Here is a 24995-nt window from a genome sequence, read left to right as displayed (position 1 = left end):
ATTTTTTTTTTTTTGTTAAATATATTTGGTTGTACCTATTATCGACACATTTACTATTCCTTAGTAATCATGAGTAGACATTAGTAGTATAAATAAAAATGATATTTAGCTTTGCTAGAATTGTAAAAAATTAAATAGGGTAACTTGTATTAAAATAATATATCAAGACTTTATATAGCATTTACTAGTAGAGTATCCGTGTTCAATCTTAGTTATGCCGCTCTCATTCTTTGAAGTCTACAATTTTTTTCTTTCTCAAACTACTGTAAGCGTTCAGTAAGAGGATAATGCCTATTTTCTTATTTGATATTCAAAGATGTTATACAACTGTGAAGACACCTTTTTCGTCTTAGCTTCAAGAAAAGGTAGATCTTTCTATTTGCATCCTCCTCCTTTTCCTTTCAATTCAAAATCCTTTGACTAAAAATTATAATTTTACATAGAACATCTTTTTTGACTTTATCCATAAATCGAAAATCGAATGTATCTTCATTAAACTGACAATTAAAATTTATGATATATCTTCTATATTGTTTAGAGAAGGGGAGGGGAAAAAAAAAAGATATTTACGGGTCAAGCAGGCTTTATTTTAATATTTTGATTCAAGTAAAAATAACATACAATTAACATTCTTAATATGAATAAGTTTATATCACAAATTAAATTATATTAGGCTGTTCCTAGGACTTGTTTAAGTCTGTATAGATTAAACTCTTTATTAAAAAAAAAAGGATGACTATTAAAGATCAACAATTAAATATATAAGGCTTATTAGAAAAGATAACTTCTTACTGAAAATATCGAATGAATGATTACTTTTAGTCTAAAGATGTGATGATACAAGATATTTTCTTTTTTTCCTTCTTCTTTAACTGTGCGGATTAGAACAATGAAGTTCTACTGATTTTAGTTTTATTTAGTCTAGGAAAGTATTCAACTAGTTTAAAACGAGAATTTTAATATAAATAACCAATTATTTGGGATTTTGAATACGAGCACGCAGTGTTTGGTTATTATTTTGCTTAACAGAGAGCTGCTTGAAAAATTCATTACGGACAGTAGCTTCTTTAATACCGTTTGCTGTTCTTTTAATATCTTGCTCTTTACCATCTGTAATAGTTAGATGGCGTCTTTCTTTTCTACGAAGACTTTCGGGTTTATCAACAGCAGTTTGTTGTTCTTCTTCAGATGGATGACCTTGTATCTATATTCATTTATTATTATTATTACTAGAACTAAAATTTAATTCTAATCGACATACCTTTCTATTATGGCTTCTCTTATAATATTTAAGAAATTTACGGTGACCGAGCTTAAGACCGTTTTCTAAGGCAAGTTCATGATCTTTATCAATATCCATTGGATTTACTTCAGTAAAATCAAAGTGATAGTACTTTAATAATTCTTCTGGATCTTCACTTTCATCATAAGCCATTTTACAATGCCCGCGATCTAACATATGAGCTCGAACTGCAGCTGCTGATTGCCATTCTTTACCTCGACCATTACAATACAGACACAAATAATCCTTATTTATCTTGTTCGAAAGATATTGAATGAGTCCTTCCTTATCTTTCAAGTATTCTATATCAGGTAAAAAAAAGCCATGCGATTTTAACATATGACTAAGATTGGTATCGAAATCAGAATATTCCTCACAGCAAAATAGACAATCTAAGAGGGGATTTACAACTCTTGTTGTTCTTCTCCTTTGTTCGTTAGTAACGGGGTTTTCATCCATTTTATTAAAAGCCATTTCAGTGTCTTCATCATTTATTGCCTTTTGTTGTAATTCAATATGCTTCCTTGATTGAATGTGATTATTAAAAGCATTTTCAGAGAAATAAGATTTTTTGCAAAGTTGACATTCATATACAAGACCTTGTTTTTCTAATTCTTCTCTATTTTGTGCTTGTTGTGCTATTCAATATTTAATGTTAAATAGCTGCGCCATTATTCAATACGTTCAAAAAAAAAAAAAAAAAAAAAAAAAAAAAAAAAAAAGAATAAACTTACATAGAACTTTTTGATTAAATTGTTCCGCAGTAACAGGCAATAAATTGGCAACTTTACGTTTTAAATTATATTTATGCCAACTAAGTAATAAAAACAAAAATTAGCTATTTTGTAATATTTATTCGACTCTGCTGCTTTGCTTATTACTTACTCAGTGCGATAATGGTTCCTTTGTCTTTCAGAGGTAGGAAAAGCTACTTGACAAGCAAGACATGTAAACATGGTAGTTTTATTTCCATTGTTGGGATTTGACTGATGAGTCTTGAAAGAAGGATTAAATTCAGTTAAGATAGTTGACATGTTTCCTTGTTTCTTATATTTATATCAAAGGAATTATAAAGAATATGGATGAGAGTAAAGAAAAAAAAATAAAATAAATAAATAAAAAAGCTAATTTCTGACAAATCCATCTTATGCAGAATGAGAAAGCAGTCACTTATGCTGGGTCCCAAAAGTTTACCAAGCTTTTAAGCGTAATCTTTGAACTTGTCAATAAATAATAATAAAAAAAAAGCTACGCAAAATATAATTTATATTTCGAAAATGTCAAGACAACCACCTTATAATAACAGTACAGATGACCAATTTAATTCTGAAATTGAAGCTATTGAAAATGCAATGAACTCAATGATGCAAGGGGCCTTTTCCATGATGTTTAAACAATTCATGGGGCCAAATAATAACATTATGGGTGACATATTTTCTGGGGCATTTGGCAATGATGAAACAACAACAACAACAACTACTACAACAACAGTTTTAGACGGTCAAAATCTTGATACTATTTTATTCGAAAAAGTGAATAATAATAACGATATGTATGGAGGAAGTGATTTTAAACGTTTAGCAAATAAGTCAAAACAAAATAGAACAGAGGAAATATCAAAAGATGAACAGACAGTCCTATTAAAGGATGATATGCTACCAATAAAAAGAATACGTCAGTTATCCTCAAATGAGGAGGATGTCAATACAAATCGTGTAAATACTATATTTGACCTCCTTTTTCAAACACCTTCCACCTTATTTAGCCGACTGCCATCATCATTCAGCAACAGCAATGAAAATGATAAAGTAAAGTTATACAAATATAAATTACATAATCTTGAATTAAACTAAAGAATTATTTGATACAGGAGAGTAACTGGTCATACAGTTCTACCTCAACAAGGACTATTTATAAGCCAGATGGCACTGAAGAAACTATTATAACCAAAAAATCAAATGGTATAACTGAAACTACTAGACAAATAAGATATCCTAATGGTCACAAAGAAGAAGAGACAAAAACTGAGCAAAAAGGGTCTCTTTGGAATAAATTTTCTGCTTATAAATTTTGGTGAGAAGGCTAAACCATTTAATTGTTTTACCTTAGTCTTCTCAAAACTTATATTAAGTAAGCATCATTACTAAATTTAGTATTTACCTGTAAGCGGAGATTACGCTTTAGCACTATTTATGCGATTATTATCACCGAAATAAAAATTTGCTTTTTTTTTTTCATAATATTCAATCAAGTAAAATGTTAGATAAAAACGATCCTTCTACATTCAATCATCAATATGTTCAAGTAAATGGCATTCGTATGCATTATATTGATGAGAACTCTACTTCTGATAAAGCTTTATTACTTATTCATGGTTGGCCTGACCTGTAAGTTATTTAAACTACTTTATTTTTTTTTATTTTATTTATTTATTTATTTTTTTTTTTATATAATTAACTATTCCTTGTAAAGTTGGCTTGGCTGGAGAGAACAAATCCCTTTCCTTGTAGAACTTGGATACCGTGTTATTGTACCTTCTTTACGTGGCTTTGGGGAAACTGTAAACTTACTTTGTTTCTTTTTATTATTATTATTAACACAAATATTTCACAGATTGTAATTAACTATTTATTATTTTAGGATGCACCTGAAGATCCTGCTAAATATGGTTTTGCTACAGTTTCCAAGGATTTGGTTGATCTTTTGGATCATCTTGAAATTCCTACTGTTACTGTTATTGGTCATGATTGGGGAGGAATGGTTACATGGCGTTTTGGCCAGTTCTATCCTAATCGAGTAAAGGCATTAGCTAGCTTCTGTACACCTTACGTCCCACCTGCTAAACAAGAAGTGACACTTGAACAAATTGTTCAAGTTTTACCTAATTTTAAATACCAACTCTATCTCTGTACACCAGAGGCTGAAAAGGATATTAACAATAATGTCGCCAAGTTTTTCCATCGTATTTTCCGTACCATTGATGAGATGGGTAACGAACGTTTGATTGATCCTGAAACACATTCTTTGGCTGAAGGTCGAGAAGATGTTCCTCGCAGCCAACATGTCTCTGAAAAGGTCATGGATTACTATGTCGAATGGTATAAGAAACGTGGCGCACGTGGTGGATTAAACTGGTATAAGCAAACACATAATAACTTTGTTCAATGTAAGGATTTGGATCCTATCATCAGAAAGCCCTCCATGATGGTTGTTGCTGAGCTCGATAAGGCCTTACCTCCTTCCATGGCTCAAAATATGCCTAACTACATACCTGGTGTTGAAATCAATTTTGTTGCTGGATCTGGTCATTGGATCTTATGGGAGAAGCCCTCTGAATGTAATCAATATTTGAAAAACTTCCTTTCACGAATTGATTCTGCCAACAAACTGTAAACAATTATTTTTCATTATATATATCAATAAAACAAATACTTTTTTTGTTTTAAAAAATACTGATTCCTAATGGAGAATAACTTATGTTTATTATATGTTAAATATGTAATATATATACATATATATATATATATGTATGTATGTATATACGTATGTATGTATGTATGTATGTATATATTTTTTTTTCCATTTTATTTTACAAGTCTAATGAAGATGAAATCATAGCACCAGCAGCAAGACATAGGTTACGCTGTGTAAATTGTACAGTATAAATGGGTGTGTTTTTAGTTGGAAATACAGACAAATGATCATTACTAAATAGGATAAATGTGTTAAATAGATGTTTTGTATAGATAAATTTTAAACATTACCTTTCTAATCCATTTTTCTTTCGTTTATTATTATTATTATCGCTTGAATCATTGTTATTTGCTAATTTTATTTTCTCGGCTTCTTTTTTACTATCCTTTTGTTGCTGTTGCTTTCCATTTGATTTATCGTATTTAGTACGCTTTTTTGAATTCGATTCTTCAGAATAATAAGTATTTTGATAAGGTGTATCTTTATTTACATCCCAGACACGTACAGTTCCATCCCCACTTCCAGATACCAAGACTGTACTATCTGAACTAAAACTTAAAGAATAAATAAACCCAGTATGACCTGTCATTGCTTTTAGTTTTTTGCCTGTGCCTAAATCCCATAATAGAATACTTTGATCCTCTCCACCGGATGCCATTAATCGGCCATTAGGTGATATAGCTACAGAATGTATTGATCCTGTATGTCCTGTAAAAACACGCACACATGTGCCTCTTTGTACATCCCACAATCGTGCTGTCTTATCACTGGATCCTGTTACCACATATTTTGAATTTGGGTGAAATCTCACAGTCTAAAAAAAAAAAATAGGCAGCTATTAATTTACTTTTCTATATTATTCATATTTGAACTTTACATTCACATCAGAAAGATGACCAGCAAATATACGTAAAGGATCAATATGATCACAACTCCATAATCTTGCAGTTTTATCATGAGATGCTGTTGCAAAATAAAACCCATAAGGTCCAAAATCTACATCCCAAATAGGATAGTTATGGCTTTTATAACACACAAGATTTGTAAATGTATCTAAACTCCATAATCGAACTATACATACATGCATGCATACATACATACATATGAAAATGAATAAGTTTATATGTATGTATCTTTATGTAGCTTACCAGTTTGATCCTCTGAACACGAAATAAGATATTGGTTATCATGACTAAAGCTTACACCATACACAGGTCCTGAATGTCCTATTAACTTTTTATACTTTGTTCCCGGTTCATCTGCTTCTCTTTCTTTTTTACTCTGCAGCTTCTTTCCTTTCAAACTCCATATCTTAATAAATGATTCAGAGAAACCACAGGCTATTAAGGTTGTATCTTCTGATATAGTTATACAATTTAACCTATAAATAATATGTTTGCTTAGACATAATATTCCAAAATACTACTTGTAATACTTTTTTTTTTTTTGTTCTTTTCCTTACATATCATGCGTGTTATAAAATGTATAAATACAAACACTAGGCAATGCTGCGCTCCCCAATGACACTCGTTTTCTTAAATCACTTAGCGAATCTAATTCTGCTTGAATATCTGCTCCACGACTAAAAAAATAAAAATAAAAATAGGATATTTAAAAATTCGAATAAACATGATCATTATTATTAATCCCTTACAAAGAAACTGTAGCTGTTTGATCAATATCCATTTGATGATCTATTAAACTTTGTTCTTTTTCTTCTTTTTTTATTGTATGCATAGTGTCAGTGTCATCGTTCTAGATATATACCAAATAAATAAATATTGATATAATATAATATGATATATAATATACACTACTGTAATGTTTTCATTCCTATATCTCGCTACCTTATCATCTATTTGCAAATGCGCCGTTGTTATCGAACCCATTTGTTGGTTATGCTCATTGATTACAATTCCTTCTTTTTTTCCCGATGATCCGCCTGCAGATGCCGGTGACGATTTGCTAGTAGCAAGATGTATATGAAAATGTTGATTGACAATTCTTATTAGTCTCATAAATCTATTCTCTTGGATATAGTGAAAAAACAATTCAAACGGAATAGATGCCATATGAATGTGATACTTGTTGTTAAGGTATAGAATAGCTGTCGTATTATTTTCGACATCATCTGTTGTTTTGATCATTTCTAGTGATTCAATCTCTTTACCGTGTTTTTCAATGTGCTCATATTTATATTTTTGAAAGAAATCAAGCCCTAAAATAATATAAAGTTTAGAATTATATTAATGTTATAATGAAGAGTATAAAATATACCATAGTTAACTAGTCCTATTGAGATGAAATCAAGAAATGTGTGAACAAACATAGGATAAAGTACTAACATTAGATCACTCTAATGTTGAAGAACATTAAAAATCAATCAAGTATAAAAAAAATAAAATAAAGATTAATGTTAGATTTATAATTTGTTTTGTACCCTATATAAATCAAGCGCATTAAATATCCATTCTCTTAAGTTTTCATAGCCATGTAACAAAGTGTCAAGATCGTTCTCTTCTGGATCTTGATTTATTAGTCTAATGTATTCTGGTAATGAAGATATATCTGTATTTAGAGATGTTGAATCTAAGAACTTTTTATTAAGCTGTTTTAATGAAAGGATATTATGCTCAGATAGTGTATCTTGTTGTTGTATAAACGCGAGTTCTCCTGGAGTGTATCCTTTTTTATAAAAGTAATTTTGAAGAATTTGATTTACATTTGCAGTTGATGTCATGTGCCTATTTATATTTTTAACTGACGATTCCTCTTGATGAGAAGGTATCGACATATTTATACAATAATATATGTATATTTATGTTTATAATTTGGTTTGTTTATTAAATAAGAATAAGAAGAGAAAGAGGGAAGAAAAAAAAAAAAAAAAGTATTACTTCAAATTTAGACAACTGGCCAATAACTAACACATTATTTTCGGTTTAAATTCAGATGATTTGAATCCCTTTCTTAGGTAAATTGTTTTATCATTCAAATATAGGCAAACCTGCCGTATTTTATTTAGTTGATTTTTGGGAGTAATTAAACTTCAAGTACTTCAGCAATAAATTGATCTCAGTAAGTCTTTCTTATATTAAGTCTAGATCTAACTATGCTCTGTAACTATTGAATTTCAATCTTCAGTGATAGGAGAAGTTATAAGTACAAGTTTTGATAATAAAAAAAAAAACGTGCTACTTGTTACTCTTAAAGACTGATCAATGGCGTCAGTTTCTCAATACTTATTTACACTCTATGAATATAAGTTGAATGCCCCTGGTAATGAAAAAAAAATGAATAACTAACTTTTTATATCCATATATTGAATTCACAAATTACAGTTAAATTATGAAGACTGTTTAGAGATCAATAACCTATCAAACTATCTTTGGCTTATGTCAATTATAAGATATAAACAATTATAGTTCCCTTTTATAGTAGCTGTTCAACTTTAATAGATTCAAACAAAATATTATTCCATCATATAAGTAATATTTATGATAATTTCTTTTATGCACATTTTTTTTGTAAGTCATCAATTCTATCAGTGGCGGCTCTGGAAGTGCATTATTTAGTTGGTGTGAAACAAAATGGAATGTATCTGTAACAAACACATAGATCAATTATAAGCTGAACTGCTAGAATGATTTTTTTTTAAGAAACATTATAAAACTATAGTATATACTGATATAATACCAAAAAAAAGAAAAGAGCTTTTGATCATTGCCTGAAATATGAAAGGAGACTGTACTACGGTTGTAGAGAGCTGTAATAGTTGTATTTTCCTTGACAAACTAGATTTATACTGATCTGGCTAAATTAGTAAGTATACATTATTATGAAATACATTTATCTTCCAGTTCAACAGCTCTAAACGAAATAAAAGTAATATGTAAGTACTACTATTATCAATTTATCTATTGAGGAATATTCTGTCTAGTTTATACATTTATTGAATTCAAAACAGATGATACAGCATAAGTAATTGCATTGAGAATTGTATTTAAACTGCTCTCTGCCTTTACTGCTATTAACTGTTATTTCATCTTCATATATCAAATCTTTTATATCATCATACAAAATATCCAGCTAAAATAATTATTATAGTTGATTTAAATATAATTTGCCTTTCAATGCACAAAGCTGCTTTCGTTTACAATTTGGAATAAAGTATATTTAAAAAAAAAAGGATGCTTAAGTAGGATGTAATAAAATAGAATAAAGGAAAAAAAGATCCAATTTCAAAGTAAATAAAGAGTAACATAACGACCTTAATATTGAACTTTTCCGTATCTTCCTTGTTTGTAACAAGAATTAGATTTTCTAGATAAGATATAGAAATGTAGTGACTATAATTTTTTTCTTAGAATTAACAGCCTCTTTTCTTCGTTTAACTTTTAATTTCTTTAATACTGCTGTATATCATCATTATTTAAACCTACTTTTGATTTATCAGAAAATAACAGGAAATTATCTAATTTTAAACTAGAAATACTTCAAAGCATAATTTGCCATCATTACTGCGATAACCCAAGTAAAAAAAAATCCTTAATTAACAGCTTCTCTTTCATCTCTCTATAAGAGTATTATTATTATTATTATTACATTTCTTTCTTCTTTTTATCTTTGTCCCTATCAATCCAAGAAGTTTTGATTTAAGTACTAACTTGAGCTTAAAGAAAAAAACATTCTATTTAGTATCGTCTATTTAAAACTACGACTTTGACGTCACTTTCTATTAATTTTTTCGTGTGTGTAGCTCTTTTTTTTTTTTTTTTAATTAATATTCCTCTTTTATTTTACTCTATTACATATACATATATTTTTCCTGATCAGTAATGGCAGATACACAATTAGAGGAGCACACACATTTATCATACGCCCTTTCTCAATTAATAGAACATGGAGATCAAATTGAGCATCAAAATAATTTGATGAAAATTGAACCACAGGAGGATGTAATAAAGATTAACCAACAATTTGACAGCATTGATGCCATTCGCCAAGCAGCCATTCGTTATGCAAGACAAAACAGGTTTGCAGTATCTACTTTACGTAGTGGGGCAAGACAGCTTGTTTTAGTTTGTAAGCATTCTGGAAAGTATCGTGAAACAAAAAGTAAAACAGTTGAAAAGCCTCTATCGTCACCACCACCACCAGCACCAGCACCAGCACCAGCAACAACAACAACAACAGAGAGGATGTCTGCAAATAGTGTGCAAAATGGAGAAATTGCTACAATTATAGAAAATGGAATAGAAGTTCAACCACAACAGCAGCAGCAGCAATCGGGACAAGTGCAAAAGAAACAAACTCGTAAAAAATTAAGTCAAAAAATTCAATGTCCTTTCCAGATAAGGGCTAAACCACTAGGTGGTCGTTGGATCATATATAAGATTGTTGACGATCATAATCACGAAATGGCTACTGACATAAGAGCCTATGCACAACATCGAAAACTGACTGAAGAAACAAAAAAGATGATTATTGATCTCATGCATCTTGGCACATCTAATGCAAAAATTATGGAGCATCTTCTACTACAAGGCATAGAAAACGTTCTTAAAAAGGATATTGCTAATTTAAGACAAGCTCATTTTAGTAATAAATCAACGGCTGTTAAGCGAGAAACAAAGCTTGAATAATAACAAATAGTATTACTGCTAGCAGCAACAAAAAAAAAAAAAAAAAAAAAAAAAAAAAAAAAAAACTTTATACCAGTAAATCAAATAACCCAATCCATTTGAACATAGTGATTATTAGAAGAGAAACAATTTTGATATTGTCTTTGCAATATTGTAGTATATTTTATTATGAATTCAACATAAAATAAAATTATTATTTTTTTTTTTTTTTTTAATTTCTATCCGTTTTGGATTTTACGTTGTCGTCTATATCATTTTCGGGGAAATCTGGCGGCGCCTCTATAGACTATAATATATTCATGTATATATATGCATTAGTAAATTTTTTATTAATATGGATAGATGCACTATTAATTATTATTACCTCAGGAGAAGGTTTTCTAACGTATTTATCATATACACTATGCTCTTTAAAAGGTCTTTTACCTAATAACCTTTCCATATCTTCACGAGTCAAGACTTCCTTTTCTAGTAATAATTTAGCAATCTTTTCAATGTCATTCTTCTTTTCTGTTAATAACTTTAATGTACGAGTAAAAGCTTCATTAACCAATTTACGAGCTTCAGTATCGATTATTGTACCTGTTTCTTCAGAAAAGGGCTTTTGGAATTTTTGTTCGCCAGAAGGATCTGTAAAAGAAATAGGCCCAACCTTTTCATTCATACCATAGGCTGTTACTTGAGCATATGCAATCTTGGTCACTTTTTGAAGATCATCTTGTGCGCCTGTTGTGATGGTATCGAAAAAGATATGTTCAGATACACGACCACCTAGAGTCATACACATACGATCAAGTAATTGCTTCTTGGAATACAGATATTGATCTTTAGGTAAATATTGTGCGTAACCTAGTGCAGCTGAGCCACGAGGAATGATAGATACTTTTAAAAGAGGATCTGCATGTTCAAGAAACCAACCAGCAACAGCATGACCAGCTTCATGATAGGCCACCGTTTTTTTCTCTTCAGGGGATAAAACACGAGATTTCTTTTCGAGACCAGCAATAACACGCTCAATAGCGTCTTCGAAATCAACTTCCTCTACTTCTGCTTTAACACGACGAGCGGCAATTAAAGCTGCTTCATTACAAACGTTATGAATATCTGCACCTGCAAATCCTGGTGTTAAAGCGGCTAGTTTATGAGCTAAGGTTTTTTTGTCTATGGTTGTCTTGATTGGCTTTAAATGTACTTCAAAAATTTGAGCCCGACCACTAATATCAGGTCGATCAATTGTGATATGACGATCGAAACGACCTGGTCTTAACAAAGCAGGATCTAAGACGTCTGGCCGATTCGTACCTGCTAAAACAACAACATGTTGATTTGAATCAAACCCATCCATTTCGACTAATAATTGGTTCAAGGTACTTTCTCTTTCATCATTTCCGCCCATCTGTCCACCTTTACCTCTTGCTTTACCAATTGCATCAATTTCATCTACAAATATAATACAAGGTGAGTTCTTTTTGGCAGTCGCAAAAAGATCTCGAACACGAGAGGGACCAACGCCGACAAACATTTCAATAAATTCTGAACCAGAGACACTAAAGAAAGGAACACCTGCTTCACCTGCAGTGGCTTTAGCTAAAAGAGTTTTACCAGTACCGGGAGGACCTGATAGAATGGCACCCTTTGGGATTGTAGCGCCTAGCTTTTCATAAATGGTAGGGTTTTTCAAAAAATTAACAAATTCCATAATTTCAACTTTAGCCTCATCTGCACCTGCTACATCTTTAAACGTGATTTTGACTTTATTCTCTTGATTAAACATCTTTGCTCTACTTTTACCAATCCCAAAGATACCATTTTGTGAGCCCCCAATTCCAGCAGGACCCTTTTTTGTTATATAATAAATCATACCAATTAAAAGTAAAGTGGGTGTAAAATGTAACAAGGTTTGTGTTATGCTAACTTCATCATGATAAGCTATTGGGATACGTTCGTTTAATGGAATACCCAGTTCATTCTGTGCTTTATCCAGATTACGTTCAAATGCATCCACAGATCCTATTGAAAAATAATAACTCATACGAGGAGATACACCTAGTGAATTTGCTTCGTGTCTTAAATAAACTCGTACTCGATTACGATTCACAACTTCAAGTTTGTCCACTAAGCCTTTATCCAATAAGTTTGTACGAAATGCTTGCCATGTAAGCTCTTGCGAATCATCAGTAGGTGATGTCATTTGGTAAAGAAGATAAGTACCCAAAATGGTACCTAAAATGAAATTAGCATTTGGCTTTTCCGGTAACTGTTGTTTAGGATCAGTATTTTTATTATGAGGTATCTTTTCCGTATTTGTTTGTCGTGTTGTTGTATTTGGTCTACCCTTTGACTTGTTGAAGAAACTCTCAAATCCTTTTGGTACATTAAAAGGCTCTTTTTCATTTGTTGAATGATGTGATTTTTTATTAGTTGAATATAAACGAATAGTTGAATTACATTTTAGTAATGAAGCATTGTTGTCATGAACTTGAAGTATATTAGTTTTTTTATTACGAAAACTATATTGAATGACATACTTCTTAGTTGAATTGGTAATATTCAATCGTGATAACATAATATTTATTTATTTATTTATTTTTTTTTTTTTTTTTTTTTTTTTTTAGAAAAATAAATAGAATAAACCATTTCCCCCAGAAATTATTTTATGCATTTTTTATAAATTTGTAAGACGTCGGGCTTTCTTTCCTATAAGGCTGTTATTTGCCATTACTGCTGCTTATGCAAATTGAATTTAACTGGTTAGATGTATATACTCACATAATACTTTGTTTTTTATTTCAAGTCCGTATATCATATATGAATTGCTTTATGAGCCTTTTGTAAAACGTAGTGAAAATGATGTGTTTATATATTTATGACCAATGTCTAGTTCAGCTTTAAATACAGAATTAAATATATTAATCTCTAATGTCTATTATTTGTTAATGAATCTTTTTTTTTTTTTTTGATCCATAATAAACAAAAAGAAAAGGAAATTTTGGAATGGAAACTGTATATTGAAACTAATAACTTGAACACTCTACCTCAAAATCTTCAAGGCTGCGCAATTTTCTTTTATGGTATTTGCCCTTCAGAAAGATTAAAATATTGCTTTTTTTCTTTTTTACAGTTTCACTTGATATAAATAGCTTTTATATTTTTATGTCAAATCAAATACATAGCTAGAGAAAGTGAGTCATAAGGAATGCTATTCGTGGTTAATAATGGGCAGCATAATTTTTATAGGCGTAAAAATAGTTATACAAGCACCTTATAAAGGCTTTTTTTTTTTTTTTGATATCCTGTTATTAACAAAATATGAGTATGGCTTATTTTAAGTCTACCACCATCAAAATACCTATCAAATTCAAACAATATATTTTAAATATAGCCTTGTCTGTGCTTTGAACTTATCAAAGAAAACTGTAAATAACCATAACTTTATTTGAAGTGGGCTTTCAATGCTGAACTAACTTCATCCAAAGACTGCAAAGTATTATAAAATAATTAGTTGTATTATATAATGTATTATCTGTGTTTACAAATTGTTTATCTATTAGATAAGCTTAATATCAAAGATTGAAAGATTAAGTATGGCAAGAAGAATCTAGGCTCCATATTAGAAGTTATTTAATGTTTCTATAAATGAATAATGACTTCCATTTCATATATTAAAACCCCTTTTTTTTGTTAGAATATTCGATGTTATCCATAAAGTTTTAATTCATAAAGATAATGCTCATATTACATTTGCTTTTCAACTTTAAGGCTTTTGAGAATGTGGACACTTATAGTAAAGCTAGCAAAACAGTGAGAGGCTCTGACTGAGGATTATCTAATTACTGAAGGAAGAGAAAGAAGAAGAGTATATGTAAATGTATTATTTAAGACATATTAACAGTCGAAAAGATTTTCCAACAGCATTAAAACATTTGACATAATGCTTTGTAAAATTCCTAAAACCTTTATCTCCATGATCATTAGATTCAAAAAAAAAAAAAAAAAAAAAAAAAAAAAAAAAAAAATTGATTTATAACTTGTTAAAACAGCTTTCCTCAAAATTACATAGTACAAATCTTTTTGATGATATACTTTTCAATTAAAGTAATATATACTTAAAGATACTGTATACTCATTTATTAAATTAAGATAGTTCCTTTTATCTGAGGAGGAAATATATATATGTATATATATATGTATGTATGCACTTTATTTACATATAGTACAAAAATACGTACGTTTCATATCTAAGGTTTAATGCATAAAGAGCATGCCAGAGCCTTCATAAACGGCTGCAATTTTTTGAATAGCATTAATATAAGCTGCAGCTCTAAAATCAACGTTCTTAAGTTGAGCAGTCTGTCTAGTTTCTTGACAAGCTTGAATCATAGTATCCTCAAGACCAGAATAAACAAGATCAGCTTCCTCAGCACCATGAACAATTGCTTTACGCTCAGCTTCTGTCAATACACGTCCTGCGTTTTCTTCTACTAGGGCAACTACTTTGGAACGAGCGCGTTCATCCCATTTCTTATTCATACGACCAAATCGAACATGAGACAAGTTCTTTAGCCATTCAAAATAGGAAACAGTTACACCTCCTGCATTAAGAAGTAAATCAGGAATCACTACTTTTCCTGATTCCTCAAGAATTTTATGAGCACCTGGGGTAACAGGACCATTAGCTCCCTCGCCGATAATCTTTGCTTTAATATTGCGCACATTACGTAGACCGATTTGACGTTCAAGAGCGGCAGGAATAAGAATATCACAGTCAGCTTCAAGGATCTTACTAGGTTCTTCAGAAACTTGTGCGGTATTAGAAAAACCATGGAAAGTTTGATTAGAGCGATAATATTTGAAAAGCTCCTCAACGTTTAAACCTTTAGGATCATAAATAGAACAATTCCTTTCACCAATACCTACAATAGTTGCTCTATATAGATTATATTAGTTAATATATATGTATATGTATATGTATTGCTTATTTTGGTTGTTATATGTCACATTTACCCATTTTCTTCAAAGAATTTAGCTGCATGATAGCCAACATTACCAAAGCCTTGAACGATAACTCTACTATCAGAGACTTTTCCACTTAAACCCGTCTTATTTTGTACTTCAGGGTAACTAAGGAATTCACGAATACCATAATATACACCTAAACCAGTAGCTTCATTACGTCCACGAACACCGCCTAGCGATAGAGGCTTACCAGTAACACAACCAGCAGCATTAACGTCGCCCACGTTAAATTGTGAGTAAGTATCCATAATCCATGCCATTTCTCTAGGTCCAGTACCAACATCAGGAGCAGGTACGTCAAGGCCTAATAAAAGAAATGATTTTTTTTTTTAACTAAAATTCTTTTCTTTTCTTTTTTTTCCTGAATTTACCAGGACCAATAAATTTTTTCTGGCATAATTCCATAGTATAACGACGAGTTATTCTTTCCAGCTGTTCGGCTGTATACTTTTTAGGGTCAATTTTGATACCTCCTTTAGCACCACCAACTATATAAAGATATACCAAAAAAAAAAAAGTAGAATGATTTATCAGTTACCTTCATCTTTAATATTTTCTAAAATTCAGGTGTACATTTTTCAAAAGATTTTAAACTTACATGGGACATCAACGACAGCACATTTATATGTCATAAGTGAGGCCAATGCTAAAAATAATAACAAATATATAGAAAAATAGATATAAAAATTCCGACTCAATTGCATATTTTTGTAATTGTATCTCTTATGTATCATTTTCTTTTTCTCCACCTCTCTCTCTATTTGCACTATTATTTACCTTCAACTTCTTGTAAGTCAACCTCTTCAGAAAAACGAATACCACCCTTAACTGGCAAACGATGACGAGAATGCTGAGCACGATATCCTGGGGATTGAAGAAAGAATCAGTTTGCATTAAAATGCACTTTCCGTTTTTTATTTTTTTGGTTATATTCTCCCTCATTTATTTTTTTTATGTTTCTTTACCTTCTATTACTTCATATTTCCCATCTTCTATTTCAATAGGAAAGGTGACTCGAAGAACACTATCGACAGCACGAAGATGAGCAAGTGTATGGGGTTTAATATTGCTAAGTCCAGCAGCATGATCATAATACATCTCAACAGATTGTAAGAAAGAAGGCTCATCGCTATTACAAGCAATTTGTGTAGCAGCTATTGTAACAAAGAAGGTTAAATAAACTAGTTTTTTCTTTTTTAATGCAGAATAAAATTACCTGTGGTTAAGGATCTTGCAATTGATGGAAGAACAACAGCACGATTAATTGAACGAGAAGTAGCAGTTGATAAAGGTCTGACAATAGACCTAAAGCATATAAGGTAATTAACTTCCACTATTTGAAACGCATGTGCAAGGCTAAGTTATGTTTGACTTACGGTAAGCGATTTAAAAGAAAAGGCATCTTTATAACAATGTTTGACTATACAAGAAGAAAAGAAAGAAGAAAAAAGACAAGACGAGGGAAGAAGTTGAAGTATTTAAGGGGTTTCAAATTATATAATAAATATACATAAATAAGGTGATATTAAATACATTTCATTTTTATTTCGGGTAAAACTGAACATTAACTCAAATCATTTAATGCGGAAAAAAAAAAAAAAAAAAAAAAAAAAAAAAAAAAAAAACTATCGATCATTATTTATTTTTATTTTTATTTTTTTAATGCAGACAATCTTTTTATTTTTTTCTATTTAATGTAATTTAAAGAATTGAAAGAAACGTTAAAGTACAACACAAATAATGTCATTAAAATATAGCGCGTGTAATATTCTCTGCGTGAGGAGAACATGTTCCTTCAAGTGTAATGGGGCTTTTTATGCGTTTTTGTTTGAAAGTAGACTTTCTAAAAATATAATACTCTTTAGTCGTGGGAACCGCATCTTTCCTGTTTCTCCCACGAGAAGATCATTTATAAAGGAGAAAGAGGGGATCCAAGTAACTCAACAAATAAACTAAAGAAGTTCAATATATATTTCATTAGCTGTATGAATGTTAAATCTTCTAACTGAGTCTATATTATATACAGTAATACATAAATACATATTTGTATATATATATATATATATTTTTTGTATTCATCATTGTTATCATAAAATTATGTAGTAAAGTTTACTGATATTTTTGCTTTTAATATTCTGATGATTAACTTTTTTACGAATATAATTGAATGCAACTATCATAAATATTGTTATAAATAAGAATGAGTAGTAGCCTTAATATCTCATACCATAAAAATAAAAAGGAAAGCCAACTCTAATAAAAGCTTTCTTTAACAAATACAAAAAATCAATGATCGAATAAACAACAATTTATCTACTCTTCTACAAAAAAAAAATAGTTGACATAGTGTGTATTTTATCCTTTGTATATAAACTTGCATAAGATTCATTTTTATAGCATTCATTCCAAAGGGTCATTCCAATCTGTTCATGTTTAACTATTCTGAACCACATCTCTTTTAATTATTAATTTTAGTTAATAACATTATACTGACATAAAGGAATACAACTTTATATTATAATCAAACTTTGGATTAATTAAATTATTTTTTTGACTACCAAAAAAATATATATAATTTACAAAAAAATCGTGAAATTATTTTAAAAAACTAGTAAAAATAAAAGCGTATAACAATTATGATTGGCTGTTCTAGTCGGAGTTTTAATAATTTTAATAATGTCAAGATGTATCAGAAAATTTTTTTCCGTCAATGGGGAAATGGTGTAGTGGTATCACATTTCTTTCGCATAGAAAAGGTCGCGAGTTCAAACCCCGCTTTCTCCATTTTTTTGATATGATAATTTGGGGAGAGTAGTGCGCGAAGTAATCTGATCTTGGCGTGAAGCAATGAATTTTTTTATGATTGTCAAAAAGGGTCTTCATATAAAAATTATCCGACGATTCTTTTTATTATTTGTATATTTACAGCAGTAGTTATATTGCTACTATAACTATTTATTATAAATAATCATTATCTGTAACCTAAAAGTCAATATATAGCATGATTTGTTTTTCTTCTTTAGACTGCAAGTACATGGTTAAAATAAAAGATTTGCCATAAACTGTAGTATTTAATCTGAGATCAGTATTAACACTAATAATTGCTATCCTTATTATCATCTTCAATCAATAATGAATATAGTAATAATTGTACTTATGATATTTTAGTATTCTTCCTTTAATATTATGATAATCAACAATATTGTCTTTATTATTTAGAAAGGTATTAAAATTGTTTACGAGTCTCAATATCCAATCGATTGGAGGATTACAACATATAAAATTGAGTATGATCCTGATAGCTATTCTCATATGATTACTATTGTTGTAGATAATTAGCTTTCTTTTTATTATTATTATTAAAAATGCTAAATTGTATAAGCATTACAATTTTCTCAGCGCCAAGTAGTAAACAAAACGTTACTATAAATTTTTTAAAAGTACTAAAGATGCTCTTAATAAAATATAGTTTAAAAGGCCATTATTCAGATATAGATAAAGTTCTTCCTCATAAAGCTAATTAAGTTATTTGAAAACAGAGAATATAATTATATCTCTTTTTTCATCATGTTTTCCATTTCTAGACTCTATATAAAATTCAATCAAATTAAATTTTGTATACAACATAGAGAGAACTTGTTAAATAAAGCTTGTTTATAAAATTCTACCAAGTGAGCTGCTATGTTTAGCTTTTATGTCTATCTAATTTCAAATATTTTATTCATGATAAAATATATTCTGATTTTTTTCTTTCAATTTAATAGTAATTTTTATTGTCTTTTATATAAATATAAATATGTATATATATACTAGCTATTTACATTTTGGATCAAACTATATCGAAGGTTGCTAATTTTAAGCTAACAATTCATTTAATAGCAGAAGTATGTAAAACTGCATTTAAACAAAGGCAATATATATATATATATAAAGCAACAGTTACTAATTTAACAACATACAATATTAAATATATTTGGAGATATCATATATTAGACAGGAAAAAAATCTAATAGTTTAATAAATAGCCTTGAGACTAAAGTTTTTAAAATAGCTGTATTGTGTTTTAGGTGTCTCCCAAGTATTATCAGAGCCACCAAAGAAAGTATGGAACACTAATAAGAATAAGTATATACAAAAAAAAATGTTAATTTAATAATTTGTTAAGATATTTCCTAATGATCACTTACTAATACCAGCAACACGACTAGAGCTATTTGTACGTATTACTAATTTCTTTTCTGTAAAAACACGTTTACCATTGACATGAATAATAATTTGCCCATTCATTTTTCCTGGAGTATTCATTACAACTGTTTGGCGAATGGAAAGCCATTTACCTCTAGTAAATTTGAAAGTTCCACGACCCAAACTAAAGCCATAATCAGGATTACAAATATTGATTTTATTATCACACAAATCAGATCTTTGAGCAGATTCGGGTAAGTAGGCATAAATTTCACCTTCACCACCGTCTCTCCACATGAATCTATGATTTTTTTTTCAAAAAAAGAAAAGTGTTATTCAAATTCATCTGTATCGGAAGTTTTAGTGTATTACCTAGTGGTAAAGCAAGATTTTGATCCATCGCCACCGGTACAATCACCATGACCACCATAAAGGCCCGGAAGTTTACCTCCTATATACACAATAATTTTTCAAGTCGTTAATTTCTTCTTTCTTTCTTTCAAGAATAGTTATATGTGTAAGTACCTCTATTAAAGTCAAATCCTTTGGGGAAAAAAACACTGTACTGGAACTCAACAGTTCTCACTTTATTATCAATTGTCAAAGGCTCCGCTTTAAATCCAAGACCACCCACAGGGTTTTCCTCAGGATTTCTTGAATTTTTAGGATATGTAACTCTAAGCACAAGATCTTTCTTTTTACCGGAAGGAGCCTTAACAAGTACATTTTTTAATTTGTCAGCATCCTTCCAATACCAAAGCCAGCCCCCATGCTCAGGTATACCCCAAGTTTTATCCCAAACAGTATCTCTACCAACAGTAGCTTTGCCGTATTTATTCCAATTATAAAACTTCCATATTTTACTCTTTCTGTTGGCCACCTTTCTTTTTGTTGTTTTTTTCTTTATGCTTGTTTTTGCTGTTTCGATAGTTGAAATTAGGCAAATGACAATGACAATAAATAGTAAAAAAAATTGAGATTTGAACATAATTCTCCTTTATGGTAATAATGAATGGACAGAGTACCTATTTAAATGGTTCGACAAAAGAAAATATAAAAAAAGAGAAAAAGGAAACAAGAAATAACTTTTGTACCTTATCTTTTTTTTTATTGTATCCATATCATTAAACTATATTAGACATATATGGAAAAAATCACTGTATGTCTAAGCTCAGTTTCAATTAGTTGTTATAACAACTCATTATTTCGAGTAATACAAACCATGCTTTACAGGAATATACTTTTTTCTGTGTTTTTTTAATAAGTTATTTCAATATTTTATTTAGAAAAAAAATAACTCTGCCTTGTAACTTTTCTATGAATAACTTTTCTGAATAAACATTTATTGTAATTGTCATACATATTACTTATATTTATTCATGTGCCTAATAAAAAGCTGATATTTTATATAATGTAACATACTATTCTAATATGCACGCATATTTATTCAAATCCATGAATAAATGAGAATACACAACAATTTTTACGAATTATTTTTGCATATTAAAAAAAATGTATGTTAAAAATAAAAAAAGTAAGTCTTTTCAAAGTAATGAAAAAAAAAATAAGTGTCCAAATATATGTAGTAATTTCAGATAGTCGTTGTAGATTTCAGTGATTAAAGCAAATCAAGCTGACTTTTAAAGAAAATTAGGAACGTTACTTGTAGAAAAAAAGCTTATTCACTATAATTTTAAAAACAGGTTGTATGCAAATTCGTACTGTAGGCATATAAAATTAGTATAAAGTACCAAAATAGTTAGAAATCTAAAGTATACTGCCTCTTCAGATAGAACGATTGTCAGAGTTTTTATAATTAATTTTGTCATGTATATTTACTCGATGGGATTTTAATTTACTAAAAGAGAGCCTGATTACTGCTACGATTAGCTGGGCCAAAAAAAAAAAAAAAAAATAGGGATTGATAGATAATGACGATAAAATAAACGTTTTTTTAGATGGATTCTCTTATGAGTATATTTACATTTAATCGCTATGTAATTTACTAAATCATACCGCTTTTTTTTTTTTTTTTTTTTTTTTTTTATAAATAACATAAAGCTGAAGACTCTCAAATGATATCCTTGATTAATTACTCTTTAAAATAAAGCTAAAATCGACCTTGACATACATATATTATAAGGCTGAATAACTCATAATACTATTTTTGACAAAAAAGTATTTTCTTGCCACTGTATACGCCCTGTGTTTAAAAAATATAAACATAGACACTAGTAAGTTTCTGAGTGAGAATTCCTTAGTGATATAATTATATAATAAAGAAACAGTATTATAAAAATTATTTTTTTTGCTATTCCTATCAATTCCTGGAATAACTATTTAGAAGGCGTCAGTTACTATATTTTTCATATTATTGTATTACTTTTTTCCTATATTAGGCAGTGAAATCAAACTATATTCTCTACACGGCCAAAAAAAGAAAATAGTTACTATAATAAACCCGAAAAAACTTAAAAAGAGTACCTATCAAATCATTTTATTTTAATTGAATAAATTGTTTAGTGAATGACTATTGTTATATCGCTATAACAGCAATATATTTGAAGCGAAATAAAATTAATACACCTTATATATGTCTGAAAAAATGTTGTATATGATGCTATATATTTTTTATAAATTTAAGACTGACTTGCAGATAATAATAATTATAAAAAAACATACTTAAAACATAATCCTCATTATGTAGAAGAAACATATTTACCATCATAATATTAGACAGTATTGTAAATATAAGAAATTTCGAATCCTTTTCAATAAGCAGTTCAAATAAAACAATAATAAAATTGCCCCTTATCGCTTTTAGTAGACAAAAAAAAAGTTGTTTGATATGATGATATACAATAAGATACTAAAGCATAATAGGCACAGCTTTAATACCTCCAAGGATAGATAATAAAATGATATGATGATATTAGTTATTTGAGTATTTATGTGTAGCTTGTTTCACTAAATATCTTTTACAACAAAAAAATGTATTTATATAATTTTATTAGAATATTTAAGCTTAAGAAAATATTCTAAATTTGTTGTCCAACAATGAAGTTGTGACTGCTGCTTTCGATTATGAAAAATACATAAAACATAGTTCTTTTCTGAAATAAAAATGGTTTGATGCTATAAACTTCAAGTTTAAACACTAATTTGCTGCTGCTGTCATAATCTTAACACAGACTCTCATCATTGATTGGCATACTTCTTTGATAGTGCACCATTTTTTAAAAACTTTTTATTATTTTATTTTTTAAATAAATCTACCCAGTCAATTTTGATGTAATCAATAGCATTTTGTGTCCGTTGATAATTGTATTTTTAACAAGTTTAATTTCTTTTTGGTTCCTGTTCTTTGCATGATCTAGTGTCCAATAAGAGCCATTTGAGTTTAAAAATTAAAAGACAGATCAAGTCTAAATGACACATAGTGAGTGAGCAATAGTGGCTTTATGTCACATCTGACAAAAGTAGTAAAAGTAGCAAAAATAACAATAATATACAATAATTTTTTTACTGAAAATGACATCACTAAAATTAATGAAAGTGAAAAACTTCAATTGCGAATTTAAAGAGGCCACATATTGCGTAATCAACACATTTTAACATAATGAAGTATTTTTCACTATCTATCGGAATCTGAATAATACCCTTGCTATTGGTAAAATGAATAAATGAATTGGATAACAGTCACATACGAATGTATTATATAAACTAGATTAGATCTTATATTCTTTTCTTTTTTTTTATTATTATTATTTATATCATAATAAGTCTTTAACTATAAACTAACTTTCATAGTAAAGGCAAAATTAATTGAATCGTTCTTTATTAAGACGTAAATTTATGTATATTCACGCTTACGAAAAGTGCTCAGCCGATTATATTTGCGATCAAAGTAAGTTGATATAAAAATGGTTTATTTGTTTATCAATTTATTTATTTATTAAAATGTACTATTTTATTAGTTTGGAAATCTTCTGGAAATTTTTAAATAAACTATTACTATCATATAACTTCTTTTTTCTTTTTAAAAAAAAATAACTATTCTTCAACGGAAAACAAAAAAATCAATCAATCAAAACATGCCTATCCCTGCTTCTCTTAAATTAAAAACTGGCCAAATCTTTTATGGTACTTCATTTGGTGCTCCTGTTAATACTTTTGGTGAAGCCGTTTTTACGACTTCTTTAGTAGGTTATCCTGAATCAATGACTGATCCTTCTTACACTGGTCAAATTTTGGTATTTACTCAACCTTTAATTGGAAATTATGGTGTACCTGGTCAAGAAAAGGATGAATATGGCCTCTACAAGTACTTTGAATCCGATGCTATTCAAGTTCAGGGCATTATTGTAAATGATTATGCTACTGAATATTCTCATAGAACTGCTGTCGAATCTCTAAGTGAATGGTGTATTCGTCATCATGTTCCTGCTATTAGTGGTGTTGATACACGTGCTTTAACTCAACTTTTACGTGATCAGGGTTCTACATTAGCTCAAATTAGTATTGGTGAAGAAGCCTTTATTAATAATATTAGTTCTCTTGAATTCCCTAATCCTAATAACGAAAATTTGGTTGCTAAAGTTTCTACAAAGATTCCTATTACATACAATCCTAAAGGTGATCTCAAGATCGCTGTAATTGATTGTGGTGTTAAACAGAATATCCTTCGTTGTCTTGTGAGTCGTGGTGCATGTGTTACAGTACTACCTTACAATTATAATTTTAATATGATTGCTGATCAATTTGATGGCATCTTTATCTCTAATGGTCCTGGTTCACCTACTACTTGTACTGAAATAGTCAAGCACCTCAAGACAGCTATTGAGCACATAAAGAAACCAATCTTTGGTATTTGTATGGGTAATCTTTTACTTGGTATGGCTGCTGGTCTTCAAGTATATAAATTACCATTTGGTAATCGTGGTCATAATCAGCCTGCTCTTAACGTTGACACCGGGCTTTGTTACATTACTTCTCAAAACCACGGTTATGCCTTGAATGATGTTTGTATGCCTAAAGGATGGAGACGTTTATTTGTTAATGCAAATGATGGCTCTAATGAAGGAATTCGACATGAAACTAAACCTTTCTTTTCTGTTCAATTCCACCCTGAAGCTAAAGGTGGTCCTGAAGATACTACTTATTTGTTTGAAGAATTCTTGAAGCAAGTTCGTGCTCATAAATCTGGAAATGATACTTACTATGCATCTATTAGTGATATTCAACAATCTACAGTTGCTGCATTTGCTTAATTTTTTTTTCTCTTATATTTTATTTATCATTATCCTCTTCTATATAATATCAACCACTGCATAATATATCGTTCAATCTTTCTTTACTAAAGACAATAAATTAAGATATTCATTTAAAAATTT

At 29.5% G+C, this 24995-nt stretch overlaps 9 protein-coding genes and 1 non-coding gene across 10 annotated transcripts; 5 read left to right on the top strand and 5 right to left on the bottom strand.

Moving 5' to 3' along the window:
* Nucleotides 1-672: 672 nt before the first annotated feature.
* Nucleotides 673-2385, bottom strand: BX663DRAFT_523975 (C2H2 type zinc-finger-domain-containing protein). Its single transcript, XM_051529583.1, has 4 exons — nucleotides 2168-2385; nucleotides 2017-2096; nucleotides 1262-1920; nucleotides 673-1204 (listed from the first exon to the last, which is right to left on the bottom strand). Exons 1-4 carry the CDS (start codon nucleotides 2314-2316, stop codon nucleotides 974-976), a joined length of 1119 nt encoding a protein of 372 aa, XP_051378733.1. The 5' UTR covers nucleotides 2317-2385; the 3' UTR covers nucleotides 673-973.
* Nucleotides 2386-2522: 137 nt separating this feature from the next.
* BX663DRAFT_523972 (uncharacterized protein) lies at nucleotides 2523-3524 on the top strand. The gene is made up of 2 exons (XM_051529582.1): nucleotides 2523-3090; nucleotides 3153-3524. The coding sequence occupies exons 1-2, from the start codon at nucleotides 2560-2562 to the stop codon at nucleotides 3357-3359; spliced, it is 738 nt and encodes a 245-aa protein (XP_051378732.1). The 5' UTR covers nucleotides 2523-2559; the 3' UTR covers nucleotides 3360-3524.
* On the top strand, nucleotides 3443-4734 carry BX663DRAFT_523971 (Alpha/Beta hydrolase protein). Its single transcript, XM_051529581.1, has 3 exons — nucleotides 3443-3669; nucleotides 3755-3842; nucleotides 3923-4734. The coding sequence occupies exons 1-3, from the start codon at nucleotides 3539-3541 to the stop codon at nucleotides 4673-4675; spliced, it is 972 nt and encodes a 323-aa protein (XP_051378731.1). The 5' UTR covers nucleotides 3443-3538; the 3' UTR covers nucleotides 4676-4734.
* A 137-nt stretch (nucleotides 4735-4871) lies between these two features.
* BX663DRAFT_442623 (WD40-repeat-containing domain protein) lies at nucleotides 4872-7496 on the bottom strand (the record flags this gene model as incomplete). The annotated part of the gene is made up of 9 exons (XM_051523521.1): nucleotides 4872-4989; nucleotides 5047-5570; nucleotides 5634-5814; nucleotides 5991-6114; nucleotides 6256-6338; nucleotides 6411-6450; nucleotides 6642-6942; nucleotides 7197-7296; nucleotides 7354-7496. 9 exons carry the CDS (start codon nucleotides 7494-7496, stop codon nucleotides 4872-4874), a joined length of 1614 nt encoding a protein of 537 aa, XP_051378730.1.
* A 2416-nt stretch (nucleotides 7497-9912) lies between these two features.
* On the top strand, nucleotides 9913-10453 carry BX663DRAFT_523967 (uncharacterized protein; the record flags this gene model as incomplete). Its single annotated transcript, XM_051529580.1, has 1 exon — nucleotides 9913-10453. A coding segment is annotated over exon 1 (440 nt), but the record flags the coding sequence as incomplete, so codon positions are not given.
* Nucleotides 10454-10597: 144 nt separating this feature from the next.
* BX663DRAFT_523965 (peptidase family M41-domain-containing protein) lies at nucleotides 10598-13010 on the bottom strand. Its single transcript, XM_051529579.1, has 2 exons — nucleotides 10766-13010; nucleotides 10598-10687 (listed from the first exon to the last, which is right to left on the bottom strand). Exons 1-2 carry the CDS (start codon nucleotides 12965-12967, stop codon nucleotides 10613-10615), a joined length of 2277 nt encoding a protein of 758 aa, XP_051378728.1. The 5' UTR covers nucleotides 12968-13010; the 3' UTR covers nucleotides 10598-10612.
* Nucleotides 13011-14522: 1512 nt separating this feature from the next.
* Nucleotides 14523-17001, bottom strand: BX663DRAFT_523964 (uncharacterized protein). Its single transcript, XM_051529578.1, has 8 exons — nucleotides 16794-17001; nucleotides 16634-16722; nucleotides 16383-16571; nucleotides 16195-16281; nucleotides 16016-16063; nucleotides 15789-15905; nucleotides 15406-15721; nucleotides 14523-15328 (listed from the first exon to the last, which is right to left on the bottom strand). The coding sequence occupies exons 1-8, from the start codon at nucleotides 16817-16819 to the stop codon at nucleotides 14647-14649; spliced, it is 1554 nt and encodes a 517-aa protein (XP_051378727.1). The 5' UTR covers nucleotides 16820-17001; the 3' UTR covers nucleotides 14523-14646.
* A 1128-nt stretch (nucleotides 17002-18129) lies between these two features.
* On the top strand, nucleotides 18130-18201 carry BX663DRAFT_t127. The gene has a single exon. It is a non-coding gene; the product is annotated as a tRNA-Ala (tRNA).
* Nucleotides 18202-19159: 958 nt separating this feature from the next.
* BX663DRAFT_235298 (uncharacterized protein) lies at nucleotides 19160-20685 on the bottom strand. The gene is made up of 4 exons (XM_051521830.1): nucleotides 20128-20685; nucleotides 19975-20050; nucleotides 19605-19903; nucleotides 19160-19529 (listed from the first exon to the last, which is right to left on the bottom strand). Exons 1-4 carry the CDS (start codon nucleotides 20588-20590, stop codon nucleotides 19432-19434), a joined length of 936 nt encoding a protein of 311 aa, XP_051378726.1. The 5' UTR covers nucleotides 20591-20685; the 3' UTR covers nucleotides 19160-19431.
* Nucleotides 20686-23351: 2666 nt separating this feature from the next.
* BX663DRAFT_479691 (small subunit of carbamoyl-phosphate synthase) lies at nucleotides 23352-24995 on the top strand. Its single transcript, XM_051524326.1, has 2 exons — nucleotides 23352-23509; nucleotides 23580-24995. The coding sequence occupies exon 2, from the start codon at nucleotides 23697-23699 to the stop codon at nucleotides 24870-24872; it is 1176 nt and encodes a 391-aa protein (XP_051378725.1). The 5' UTR covers nucleotides 23352-23509; nucleotides 23580-23696; the 3' UTR covers nucleotides 24873-24995.

Source organism: Cokeromyces recurvatus (genome assembly GCF_025118155.1).
Source record: "Cokeromyces recurvatus strain NRRL 2243 chromosome Unknown BX663scaffold_37, whole genome shotgun sequence".
Classification (NCBI taxonomy): Eukaryota; Fungi; Mucoromycota; class Mucoromycetes; order Mucorales; family Mucoraceae; genus Cokeromyces; species Cokeromyces recurvatus.
Note: the sequence above shows the minus strand (reverse complement) of the source record. Positions and strands in the feature narration are given on the sequence as shown.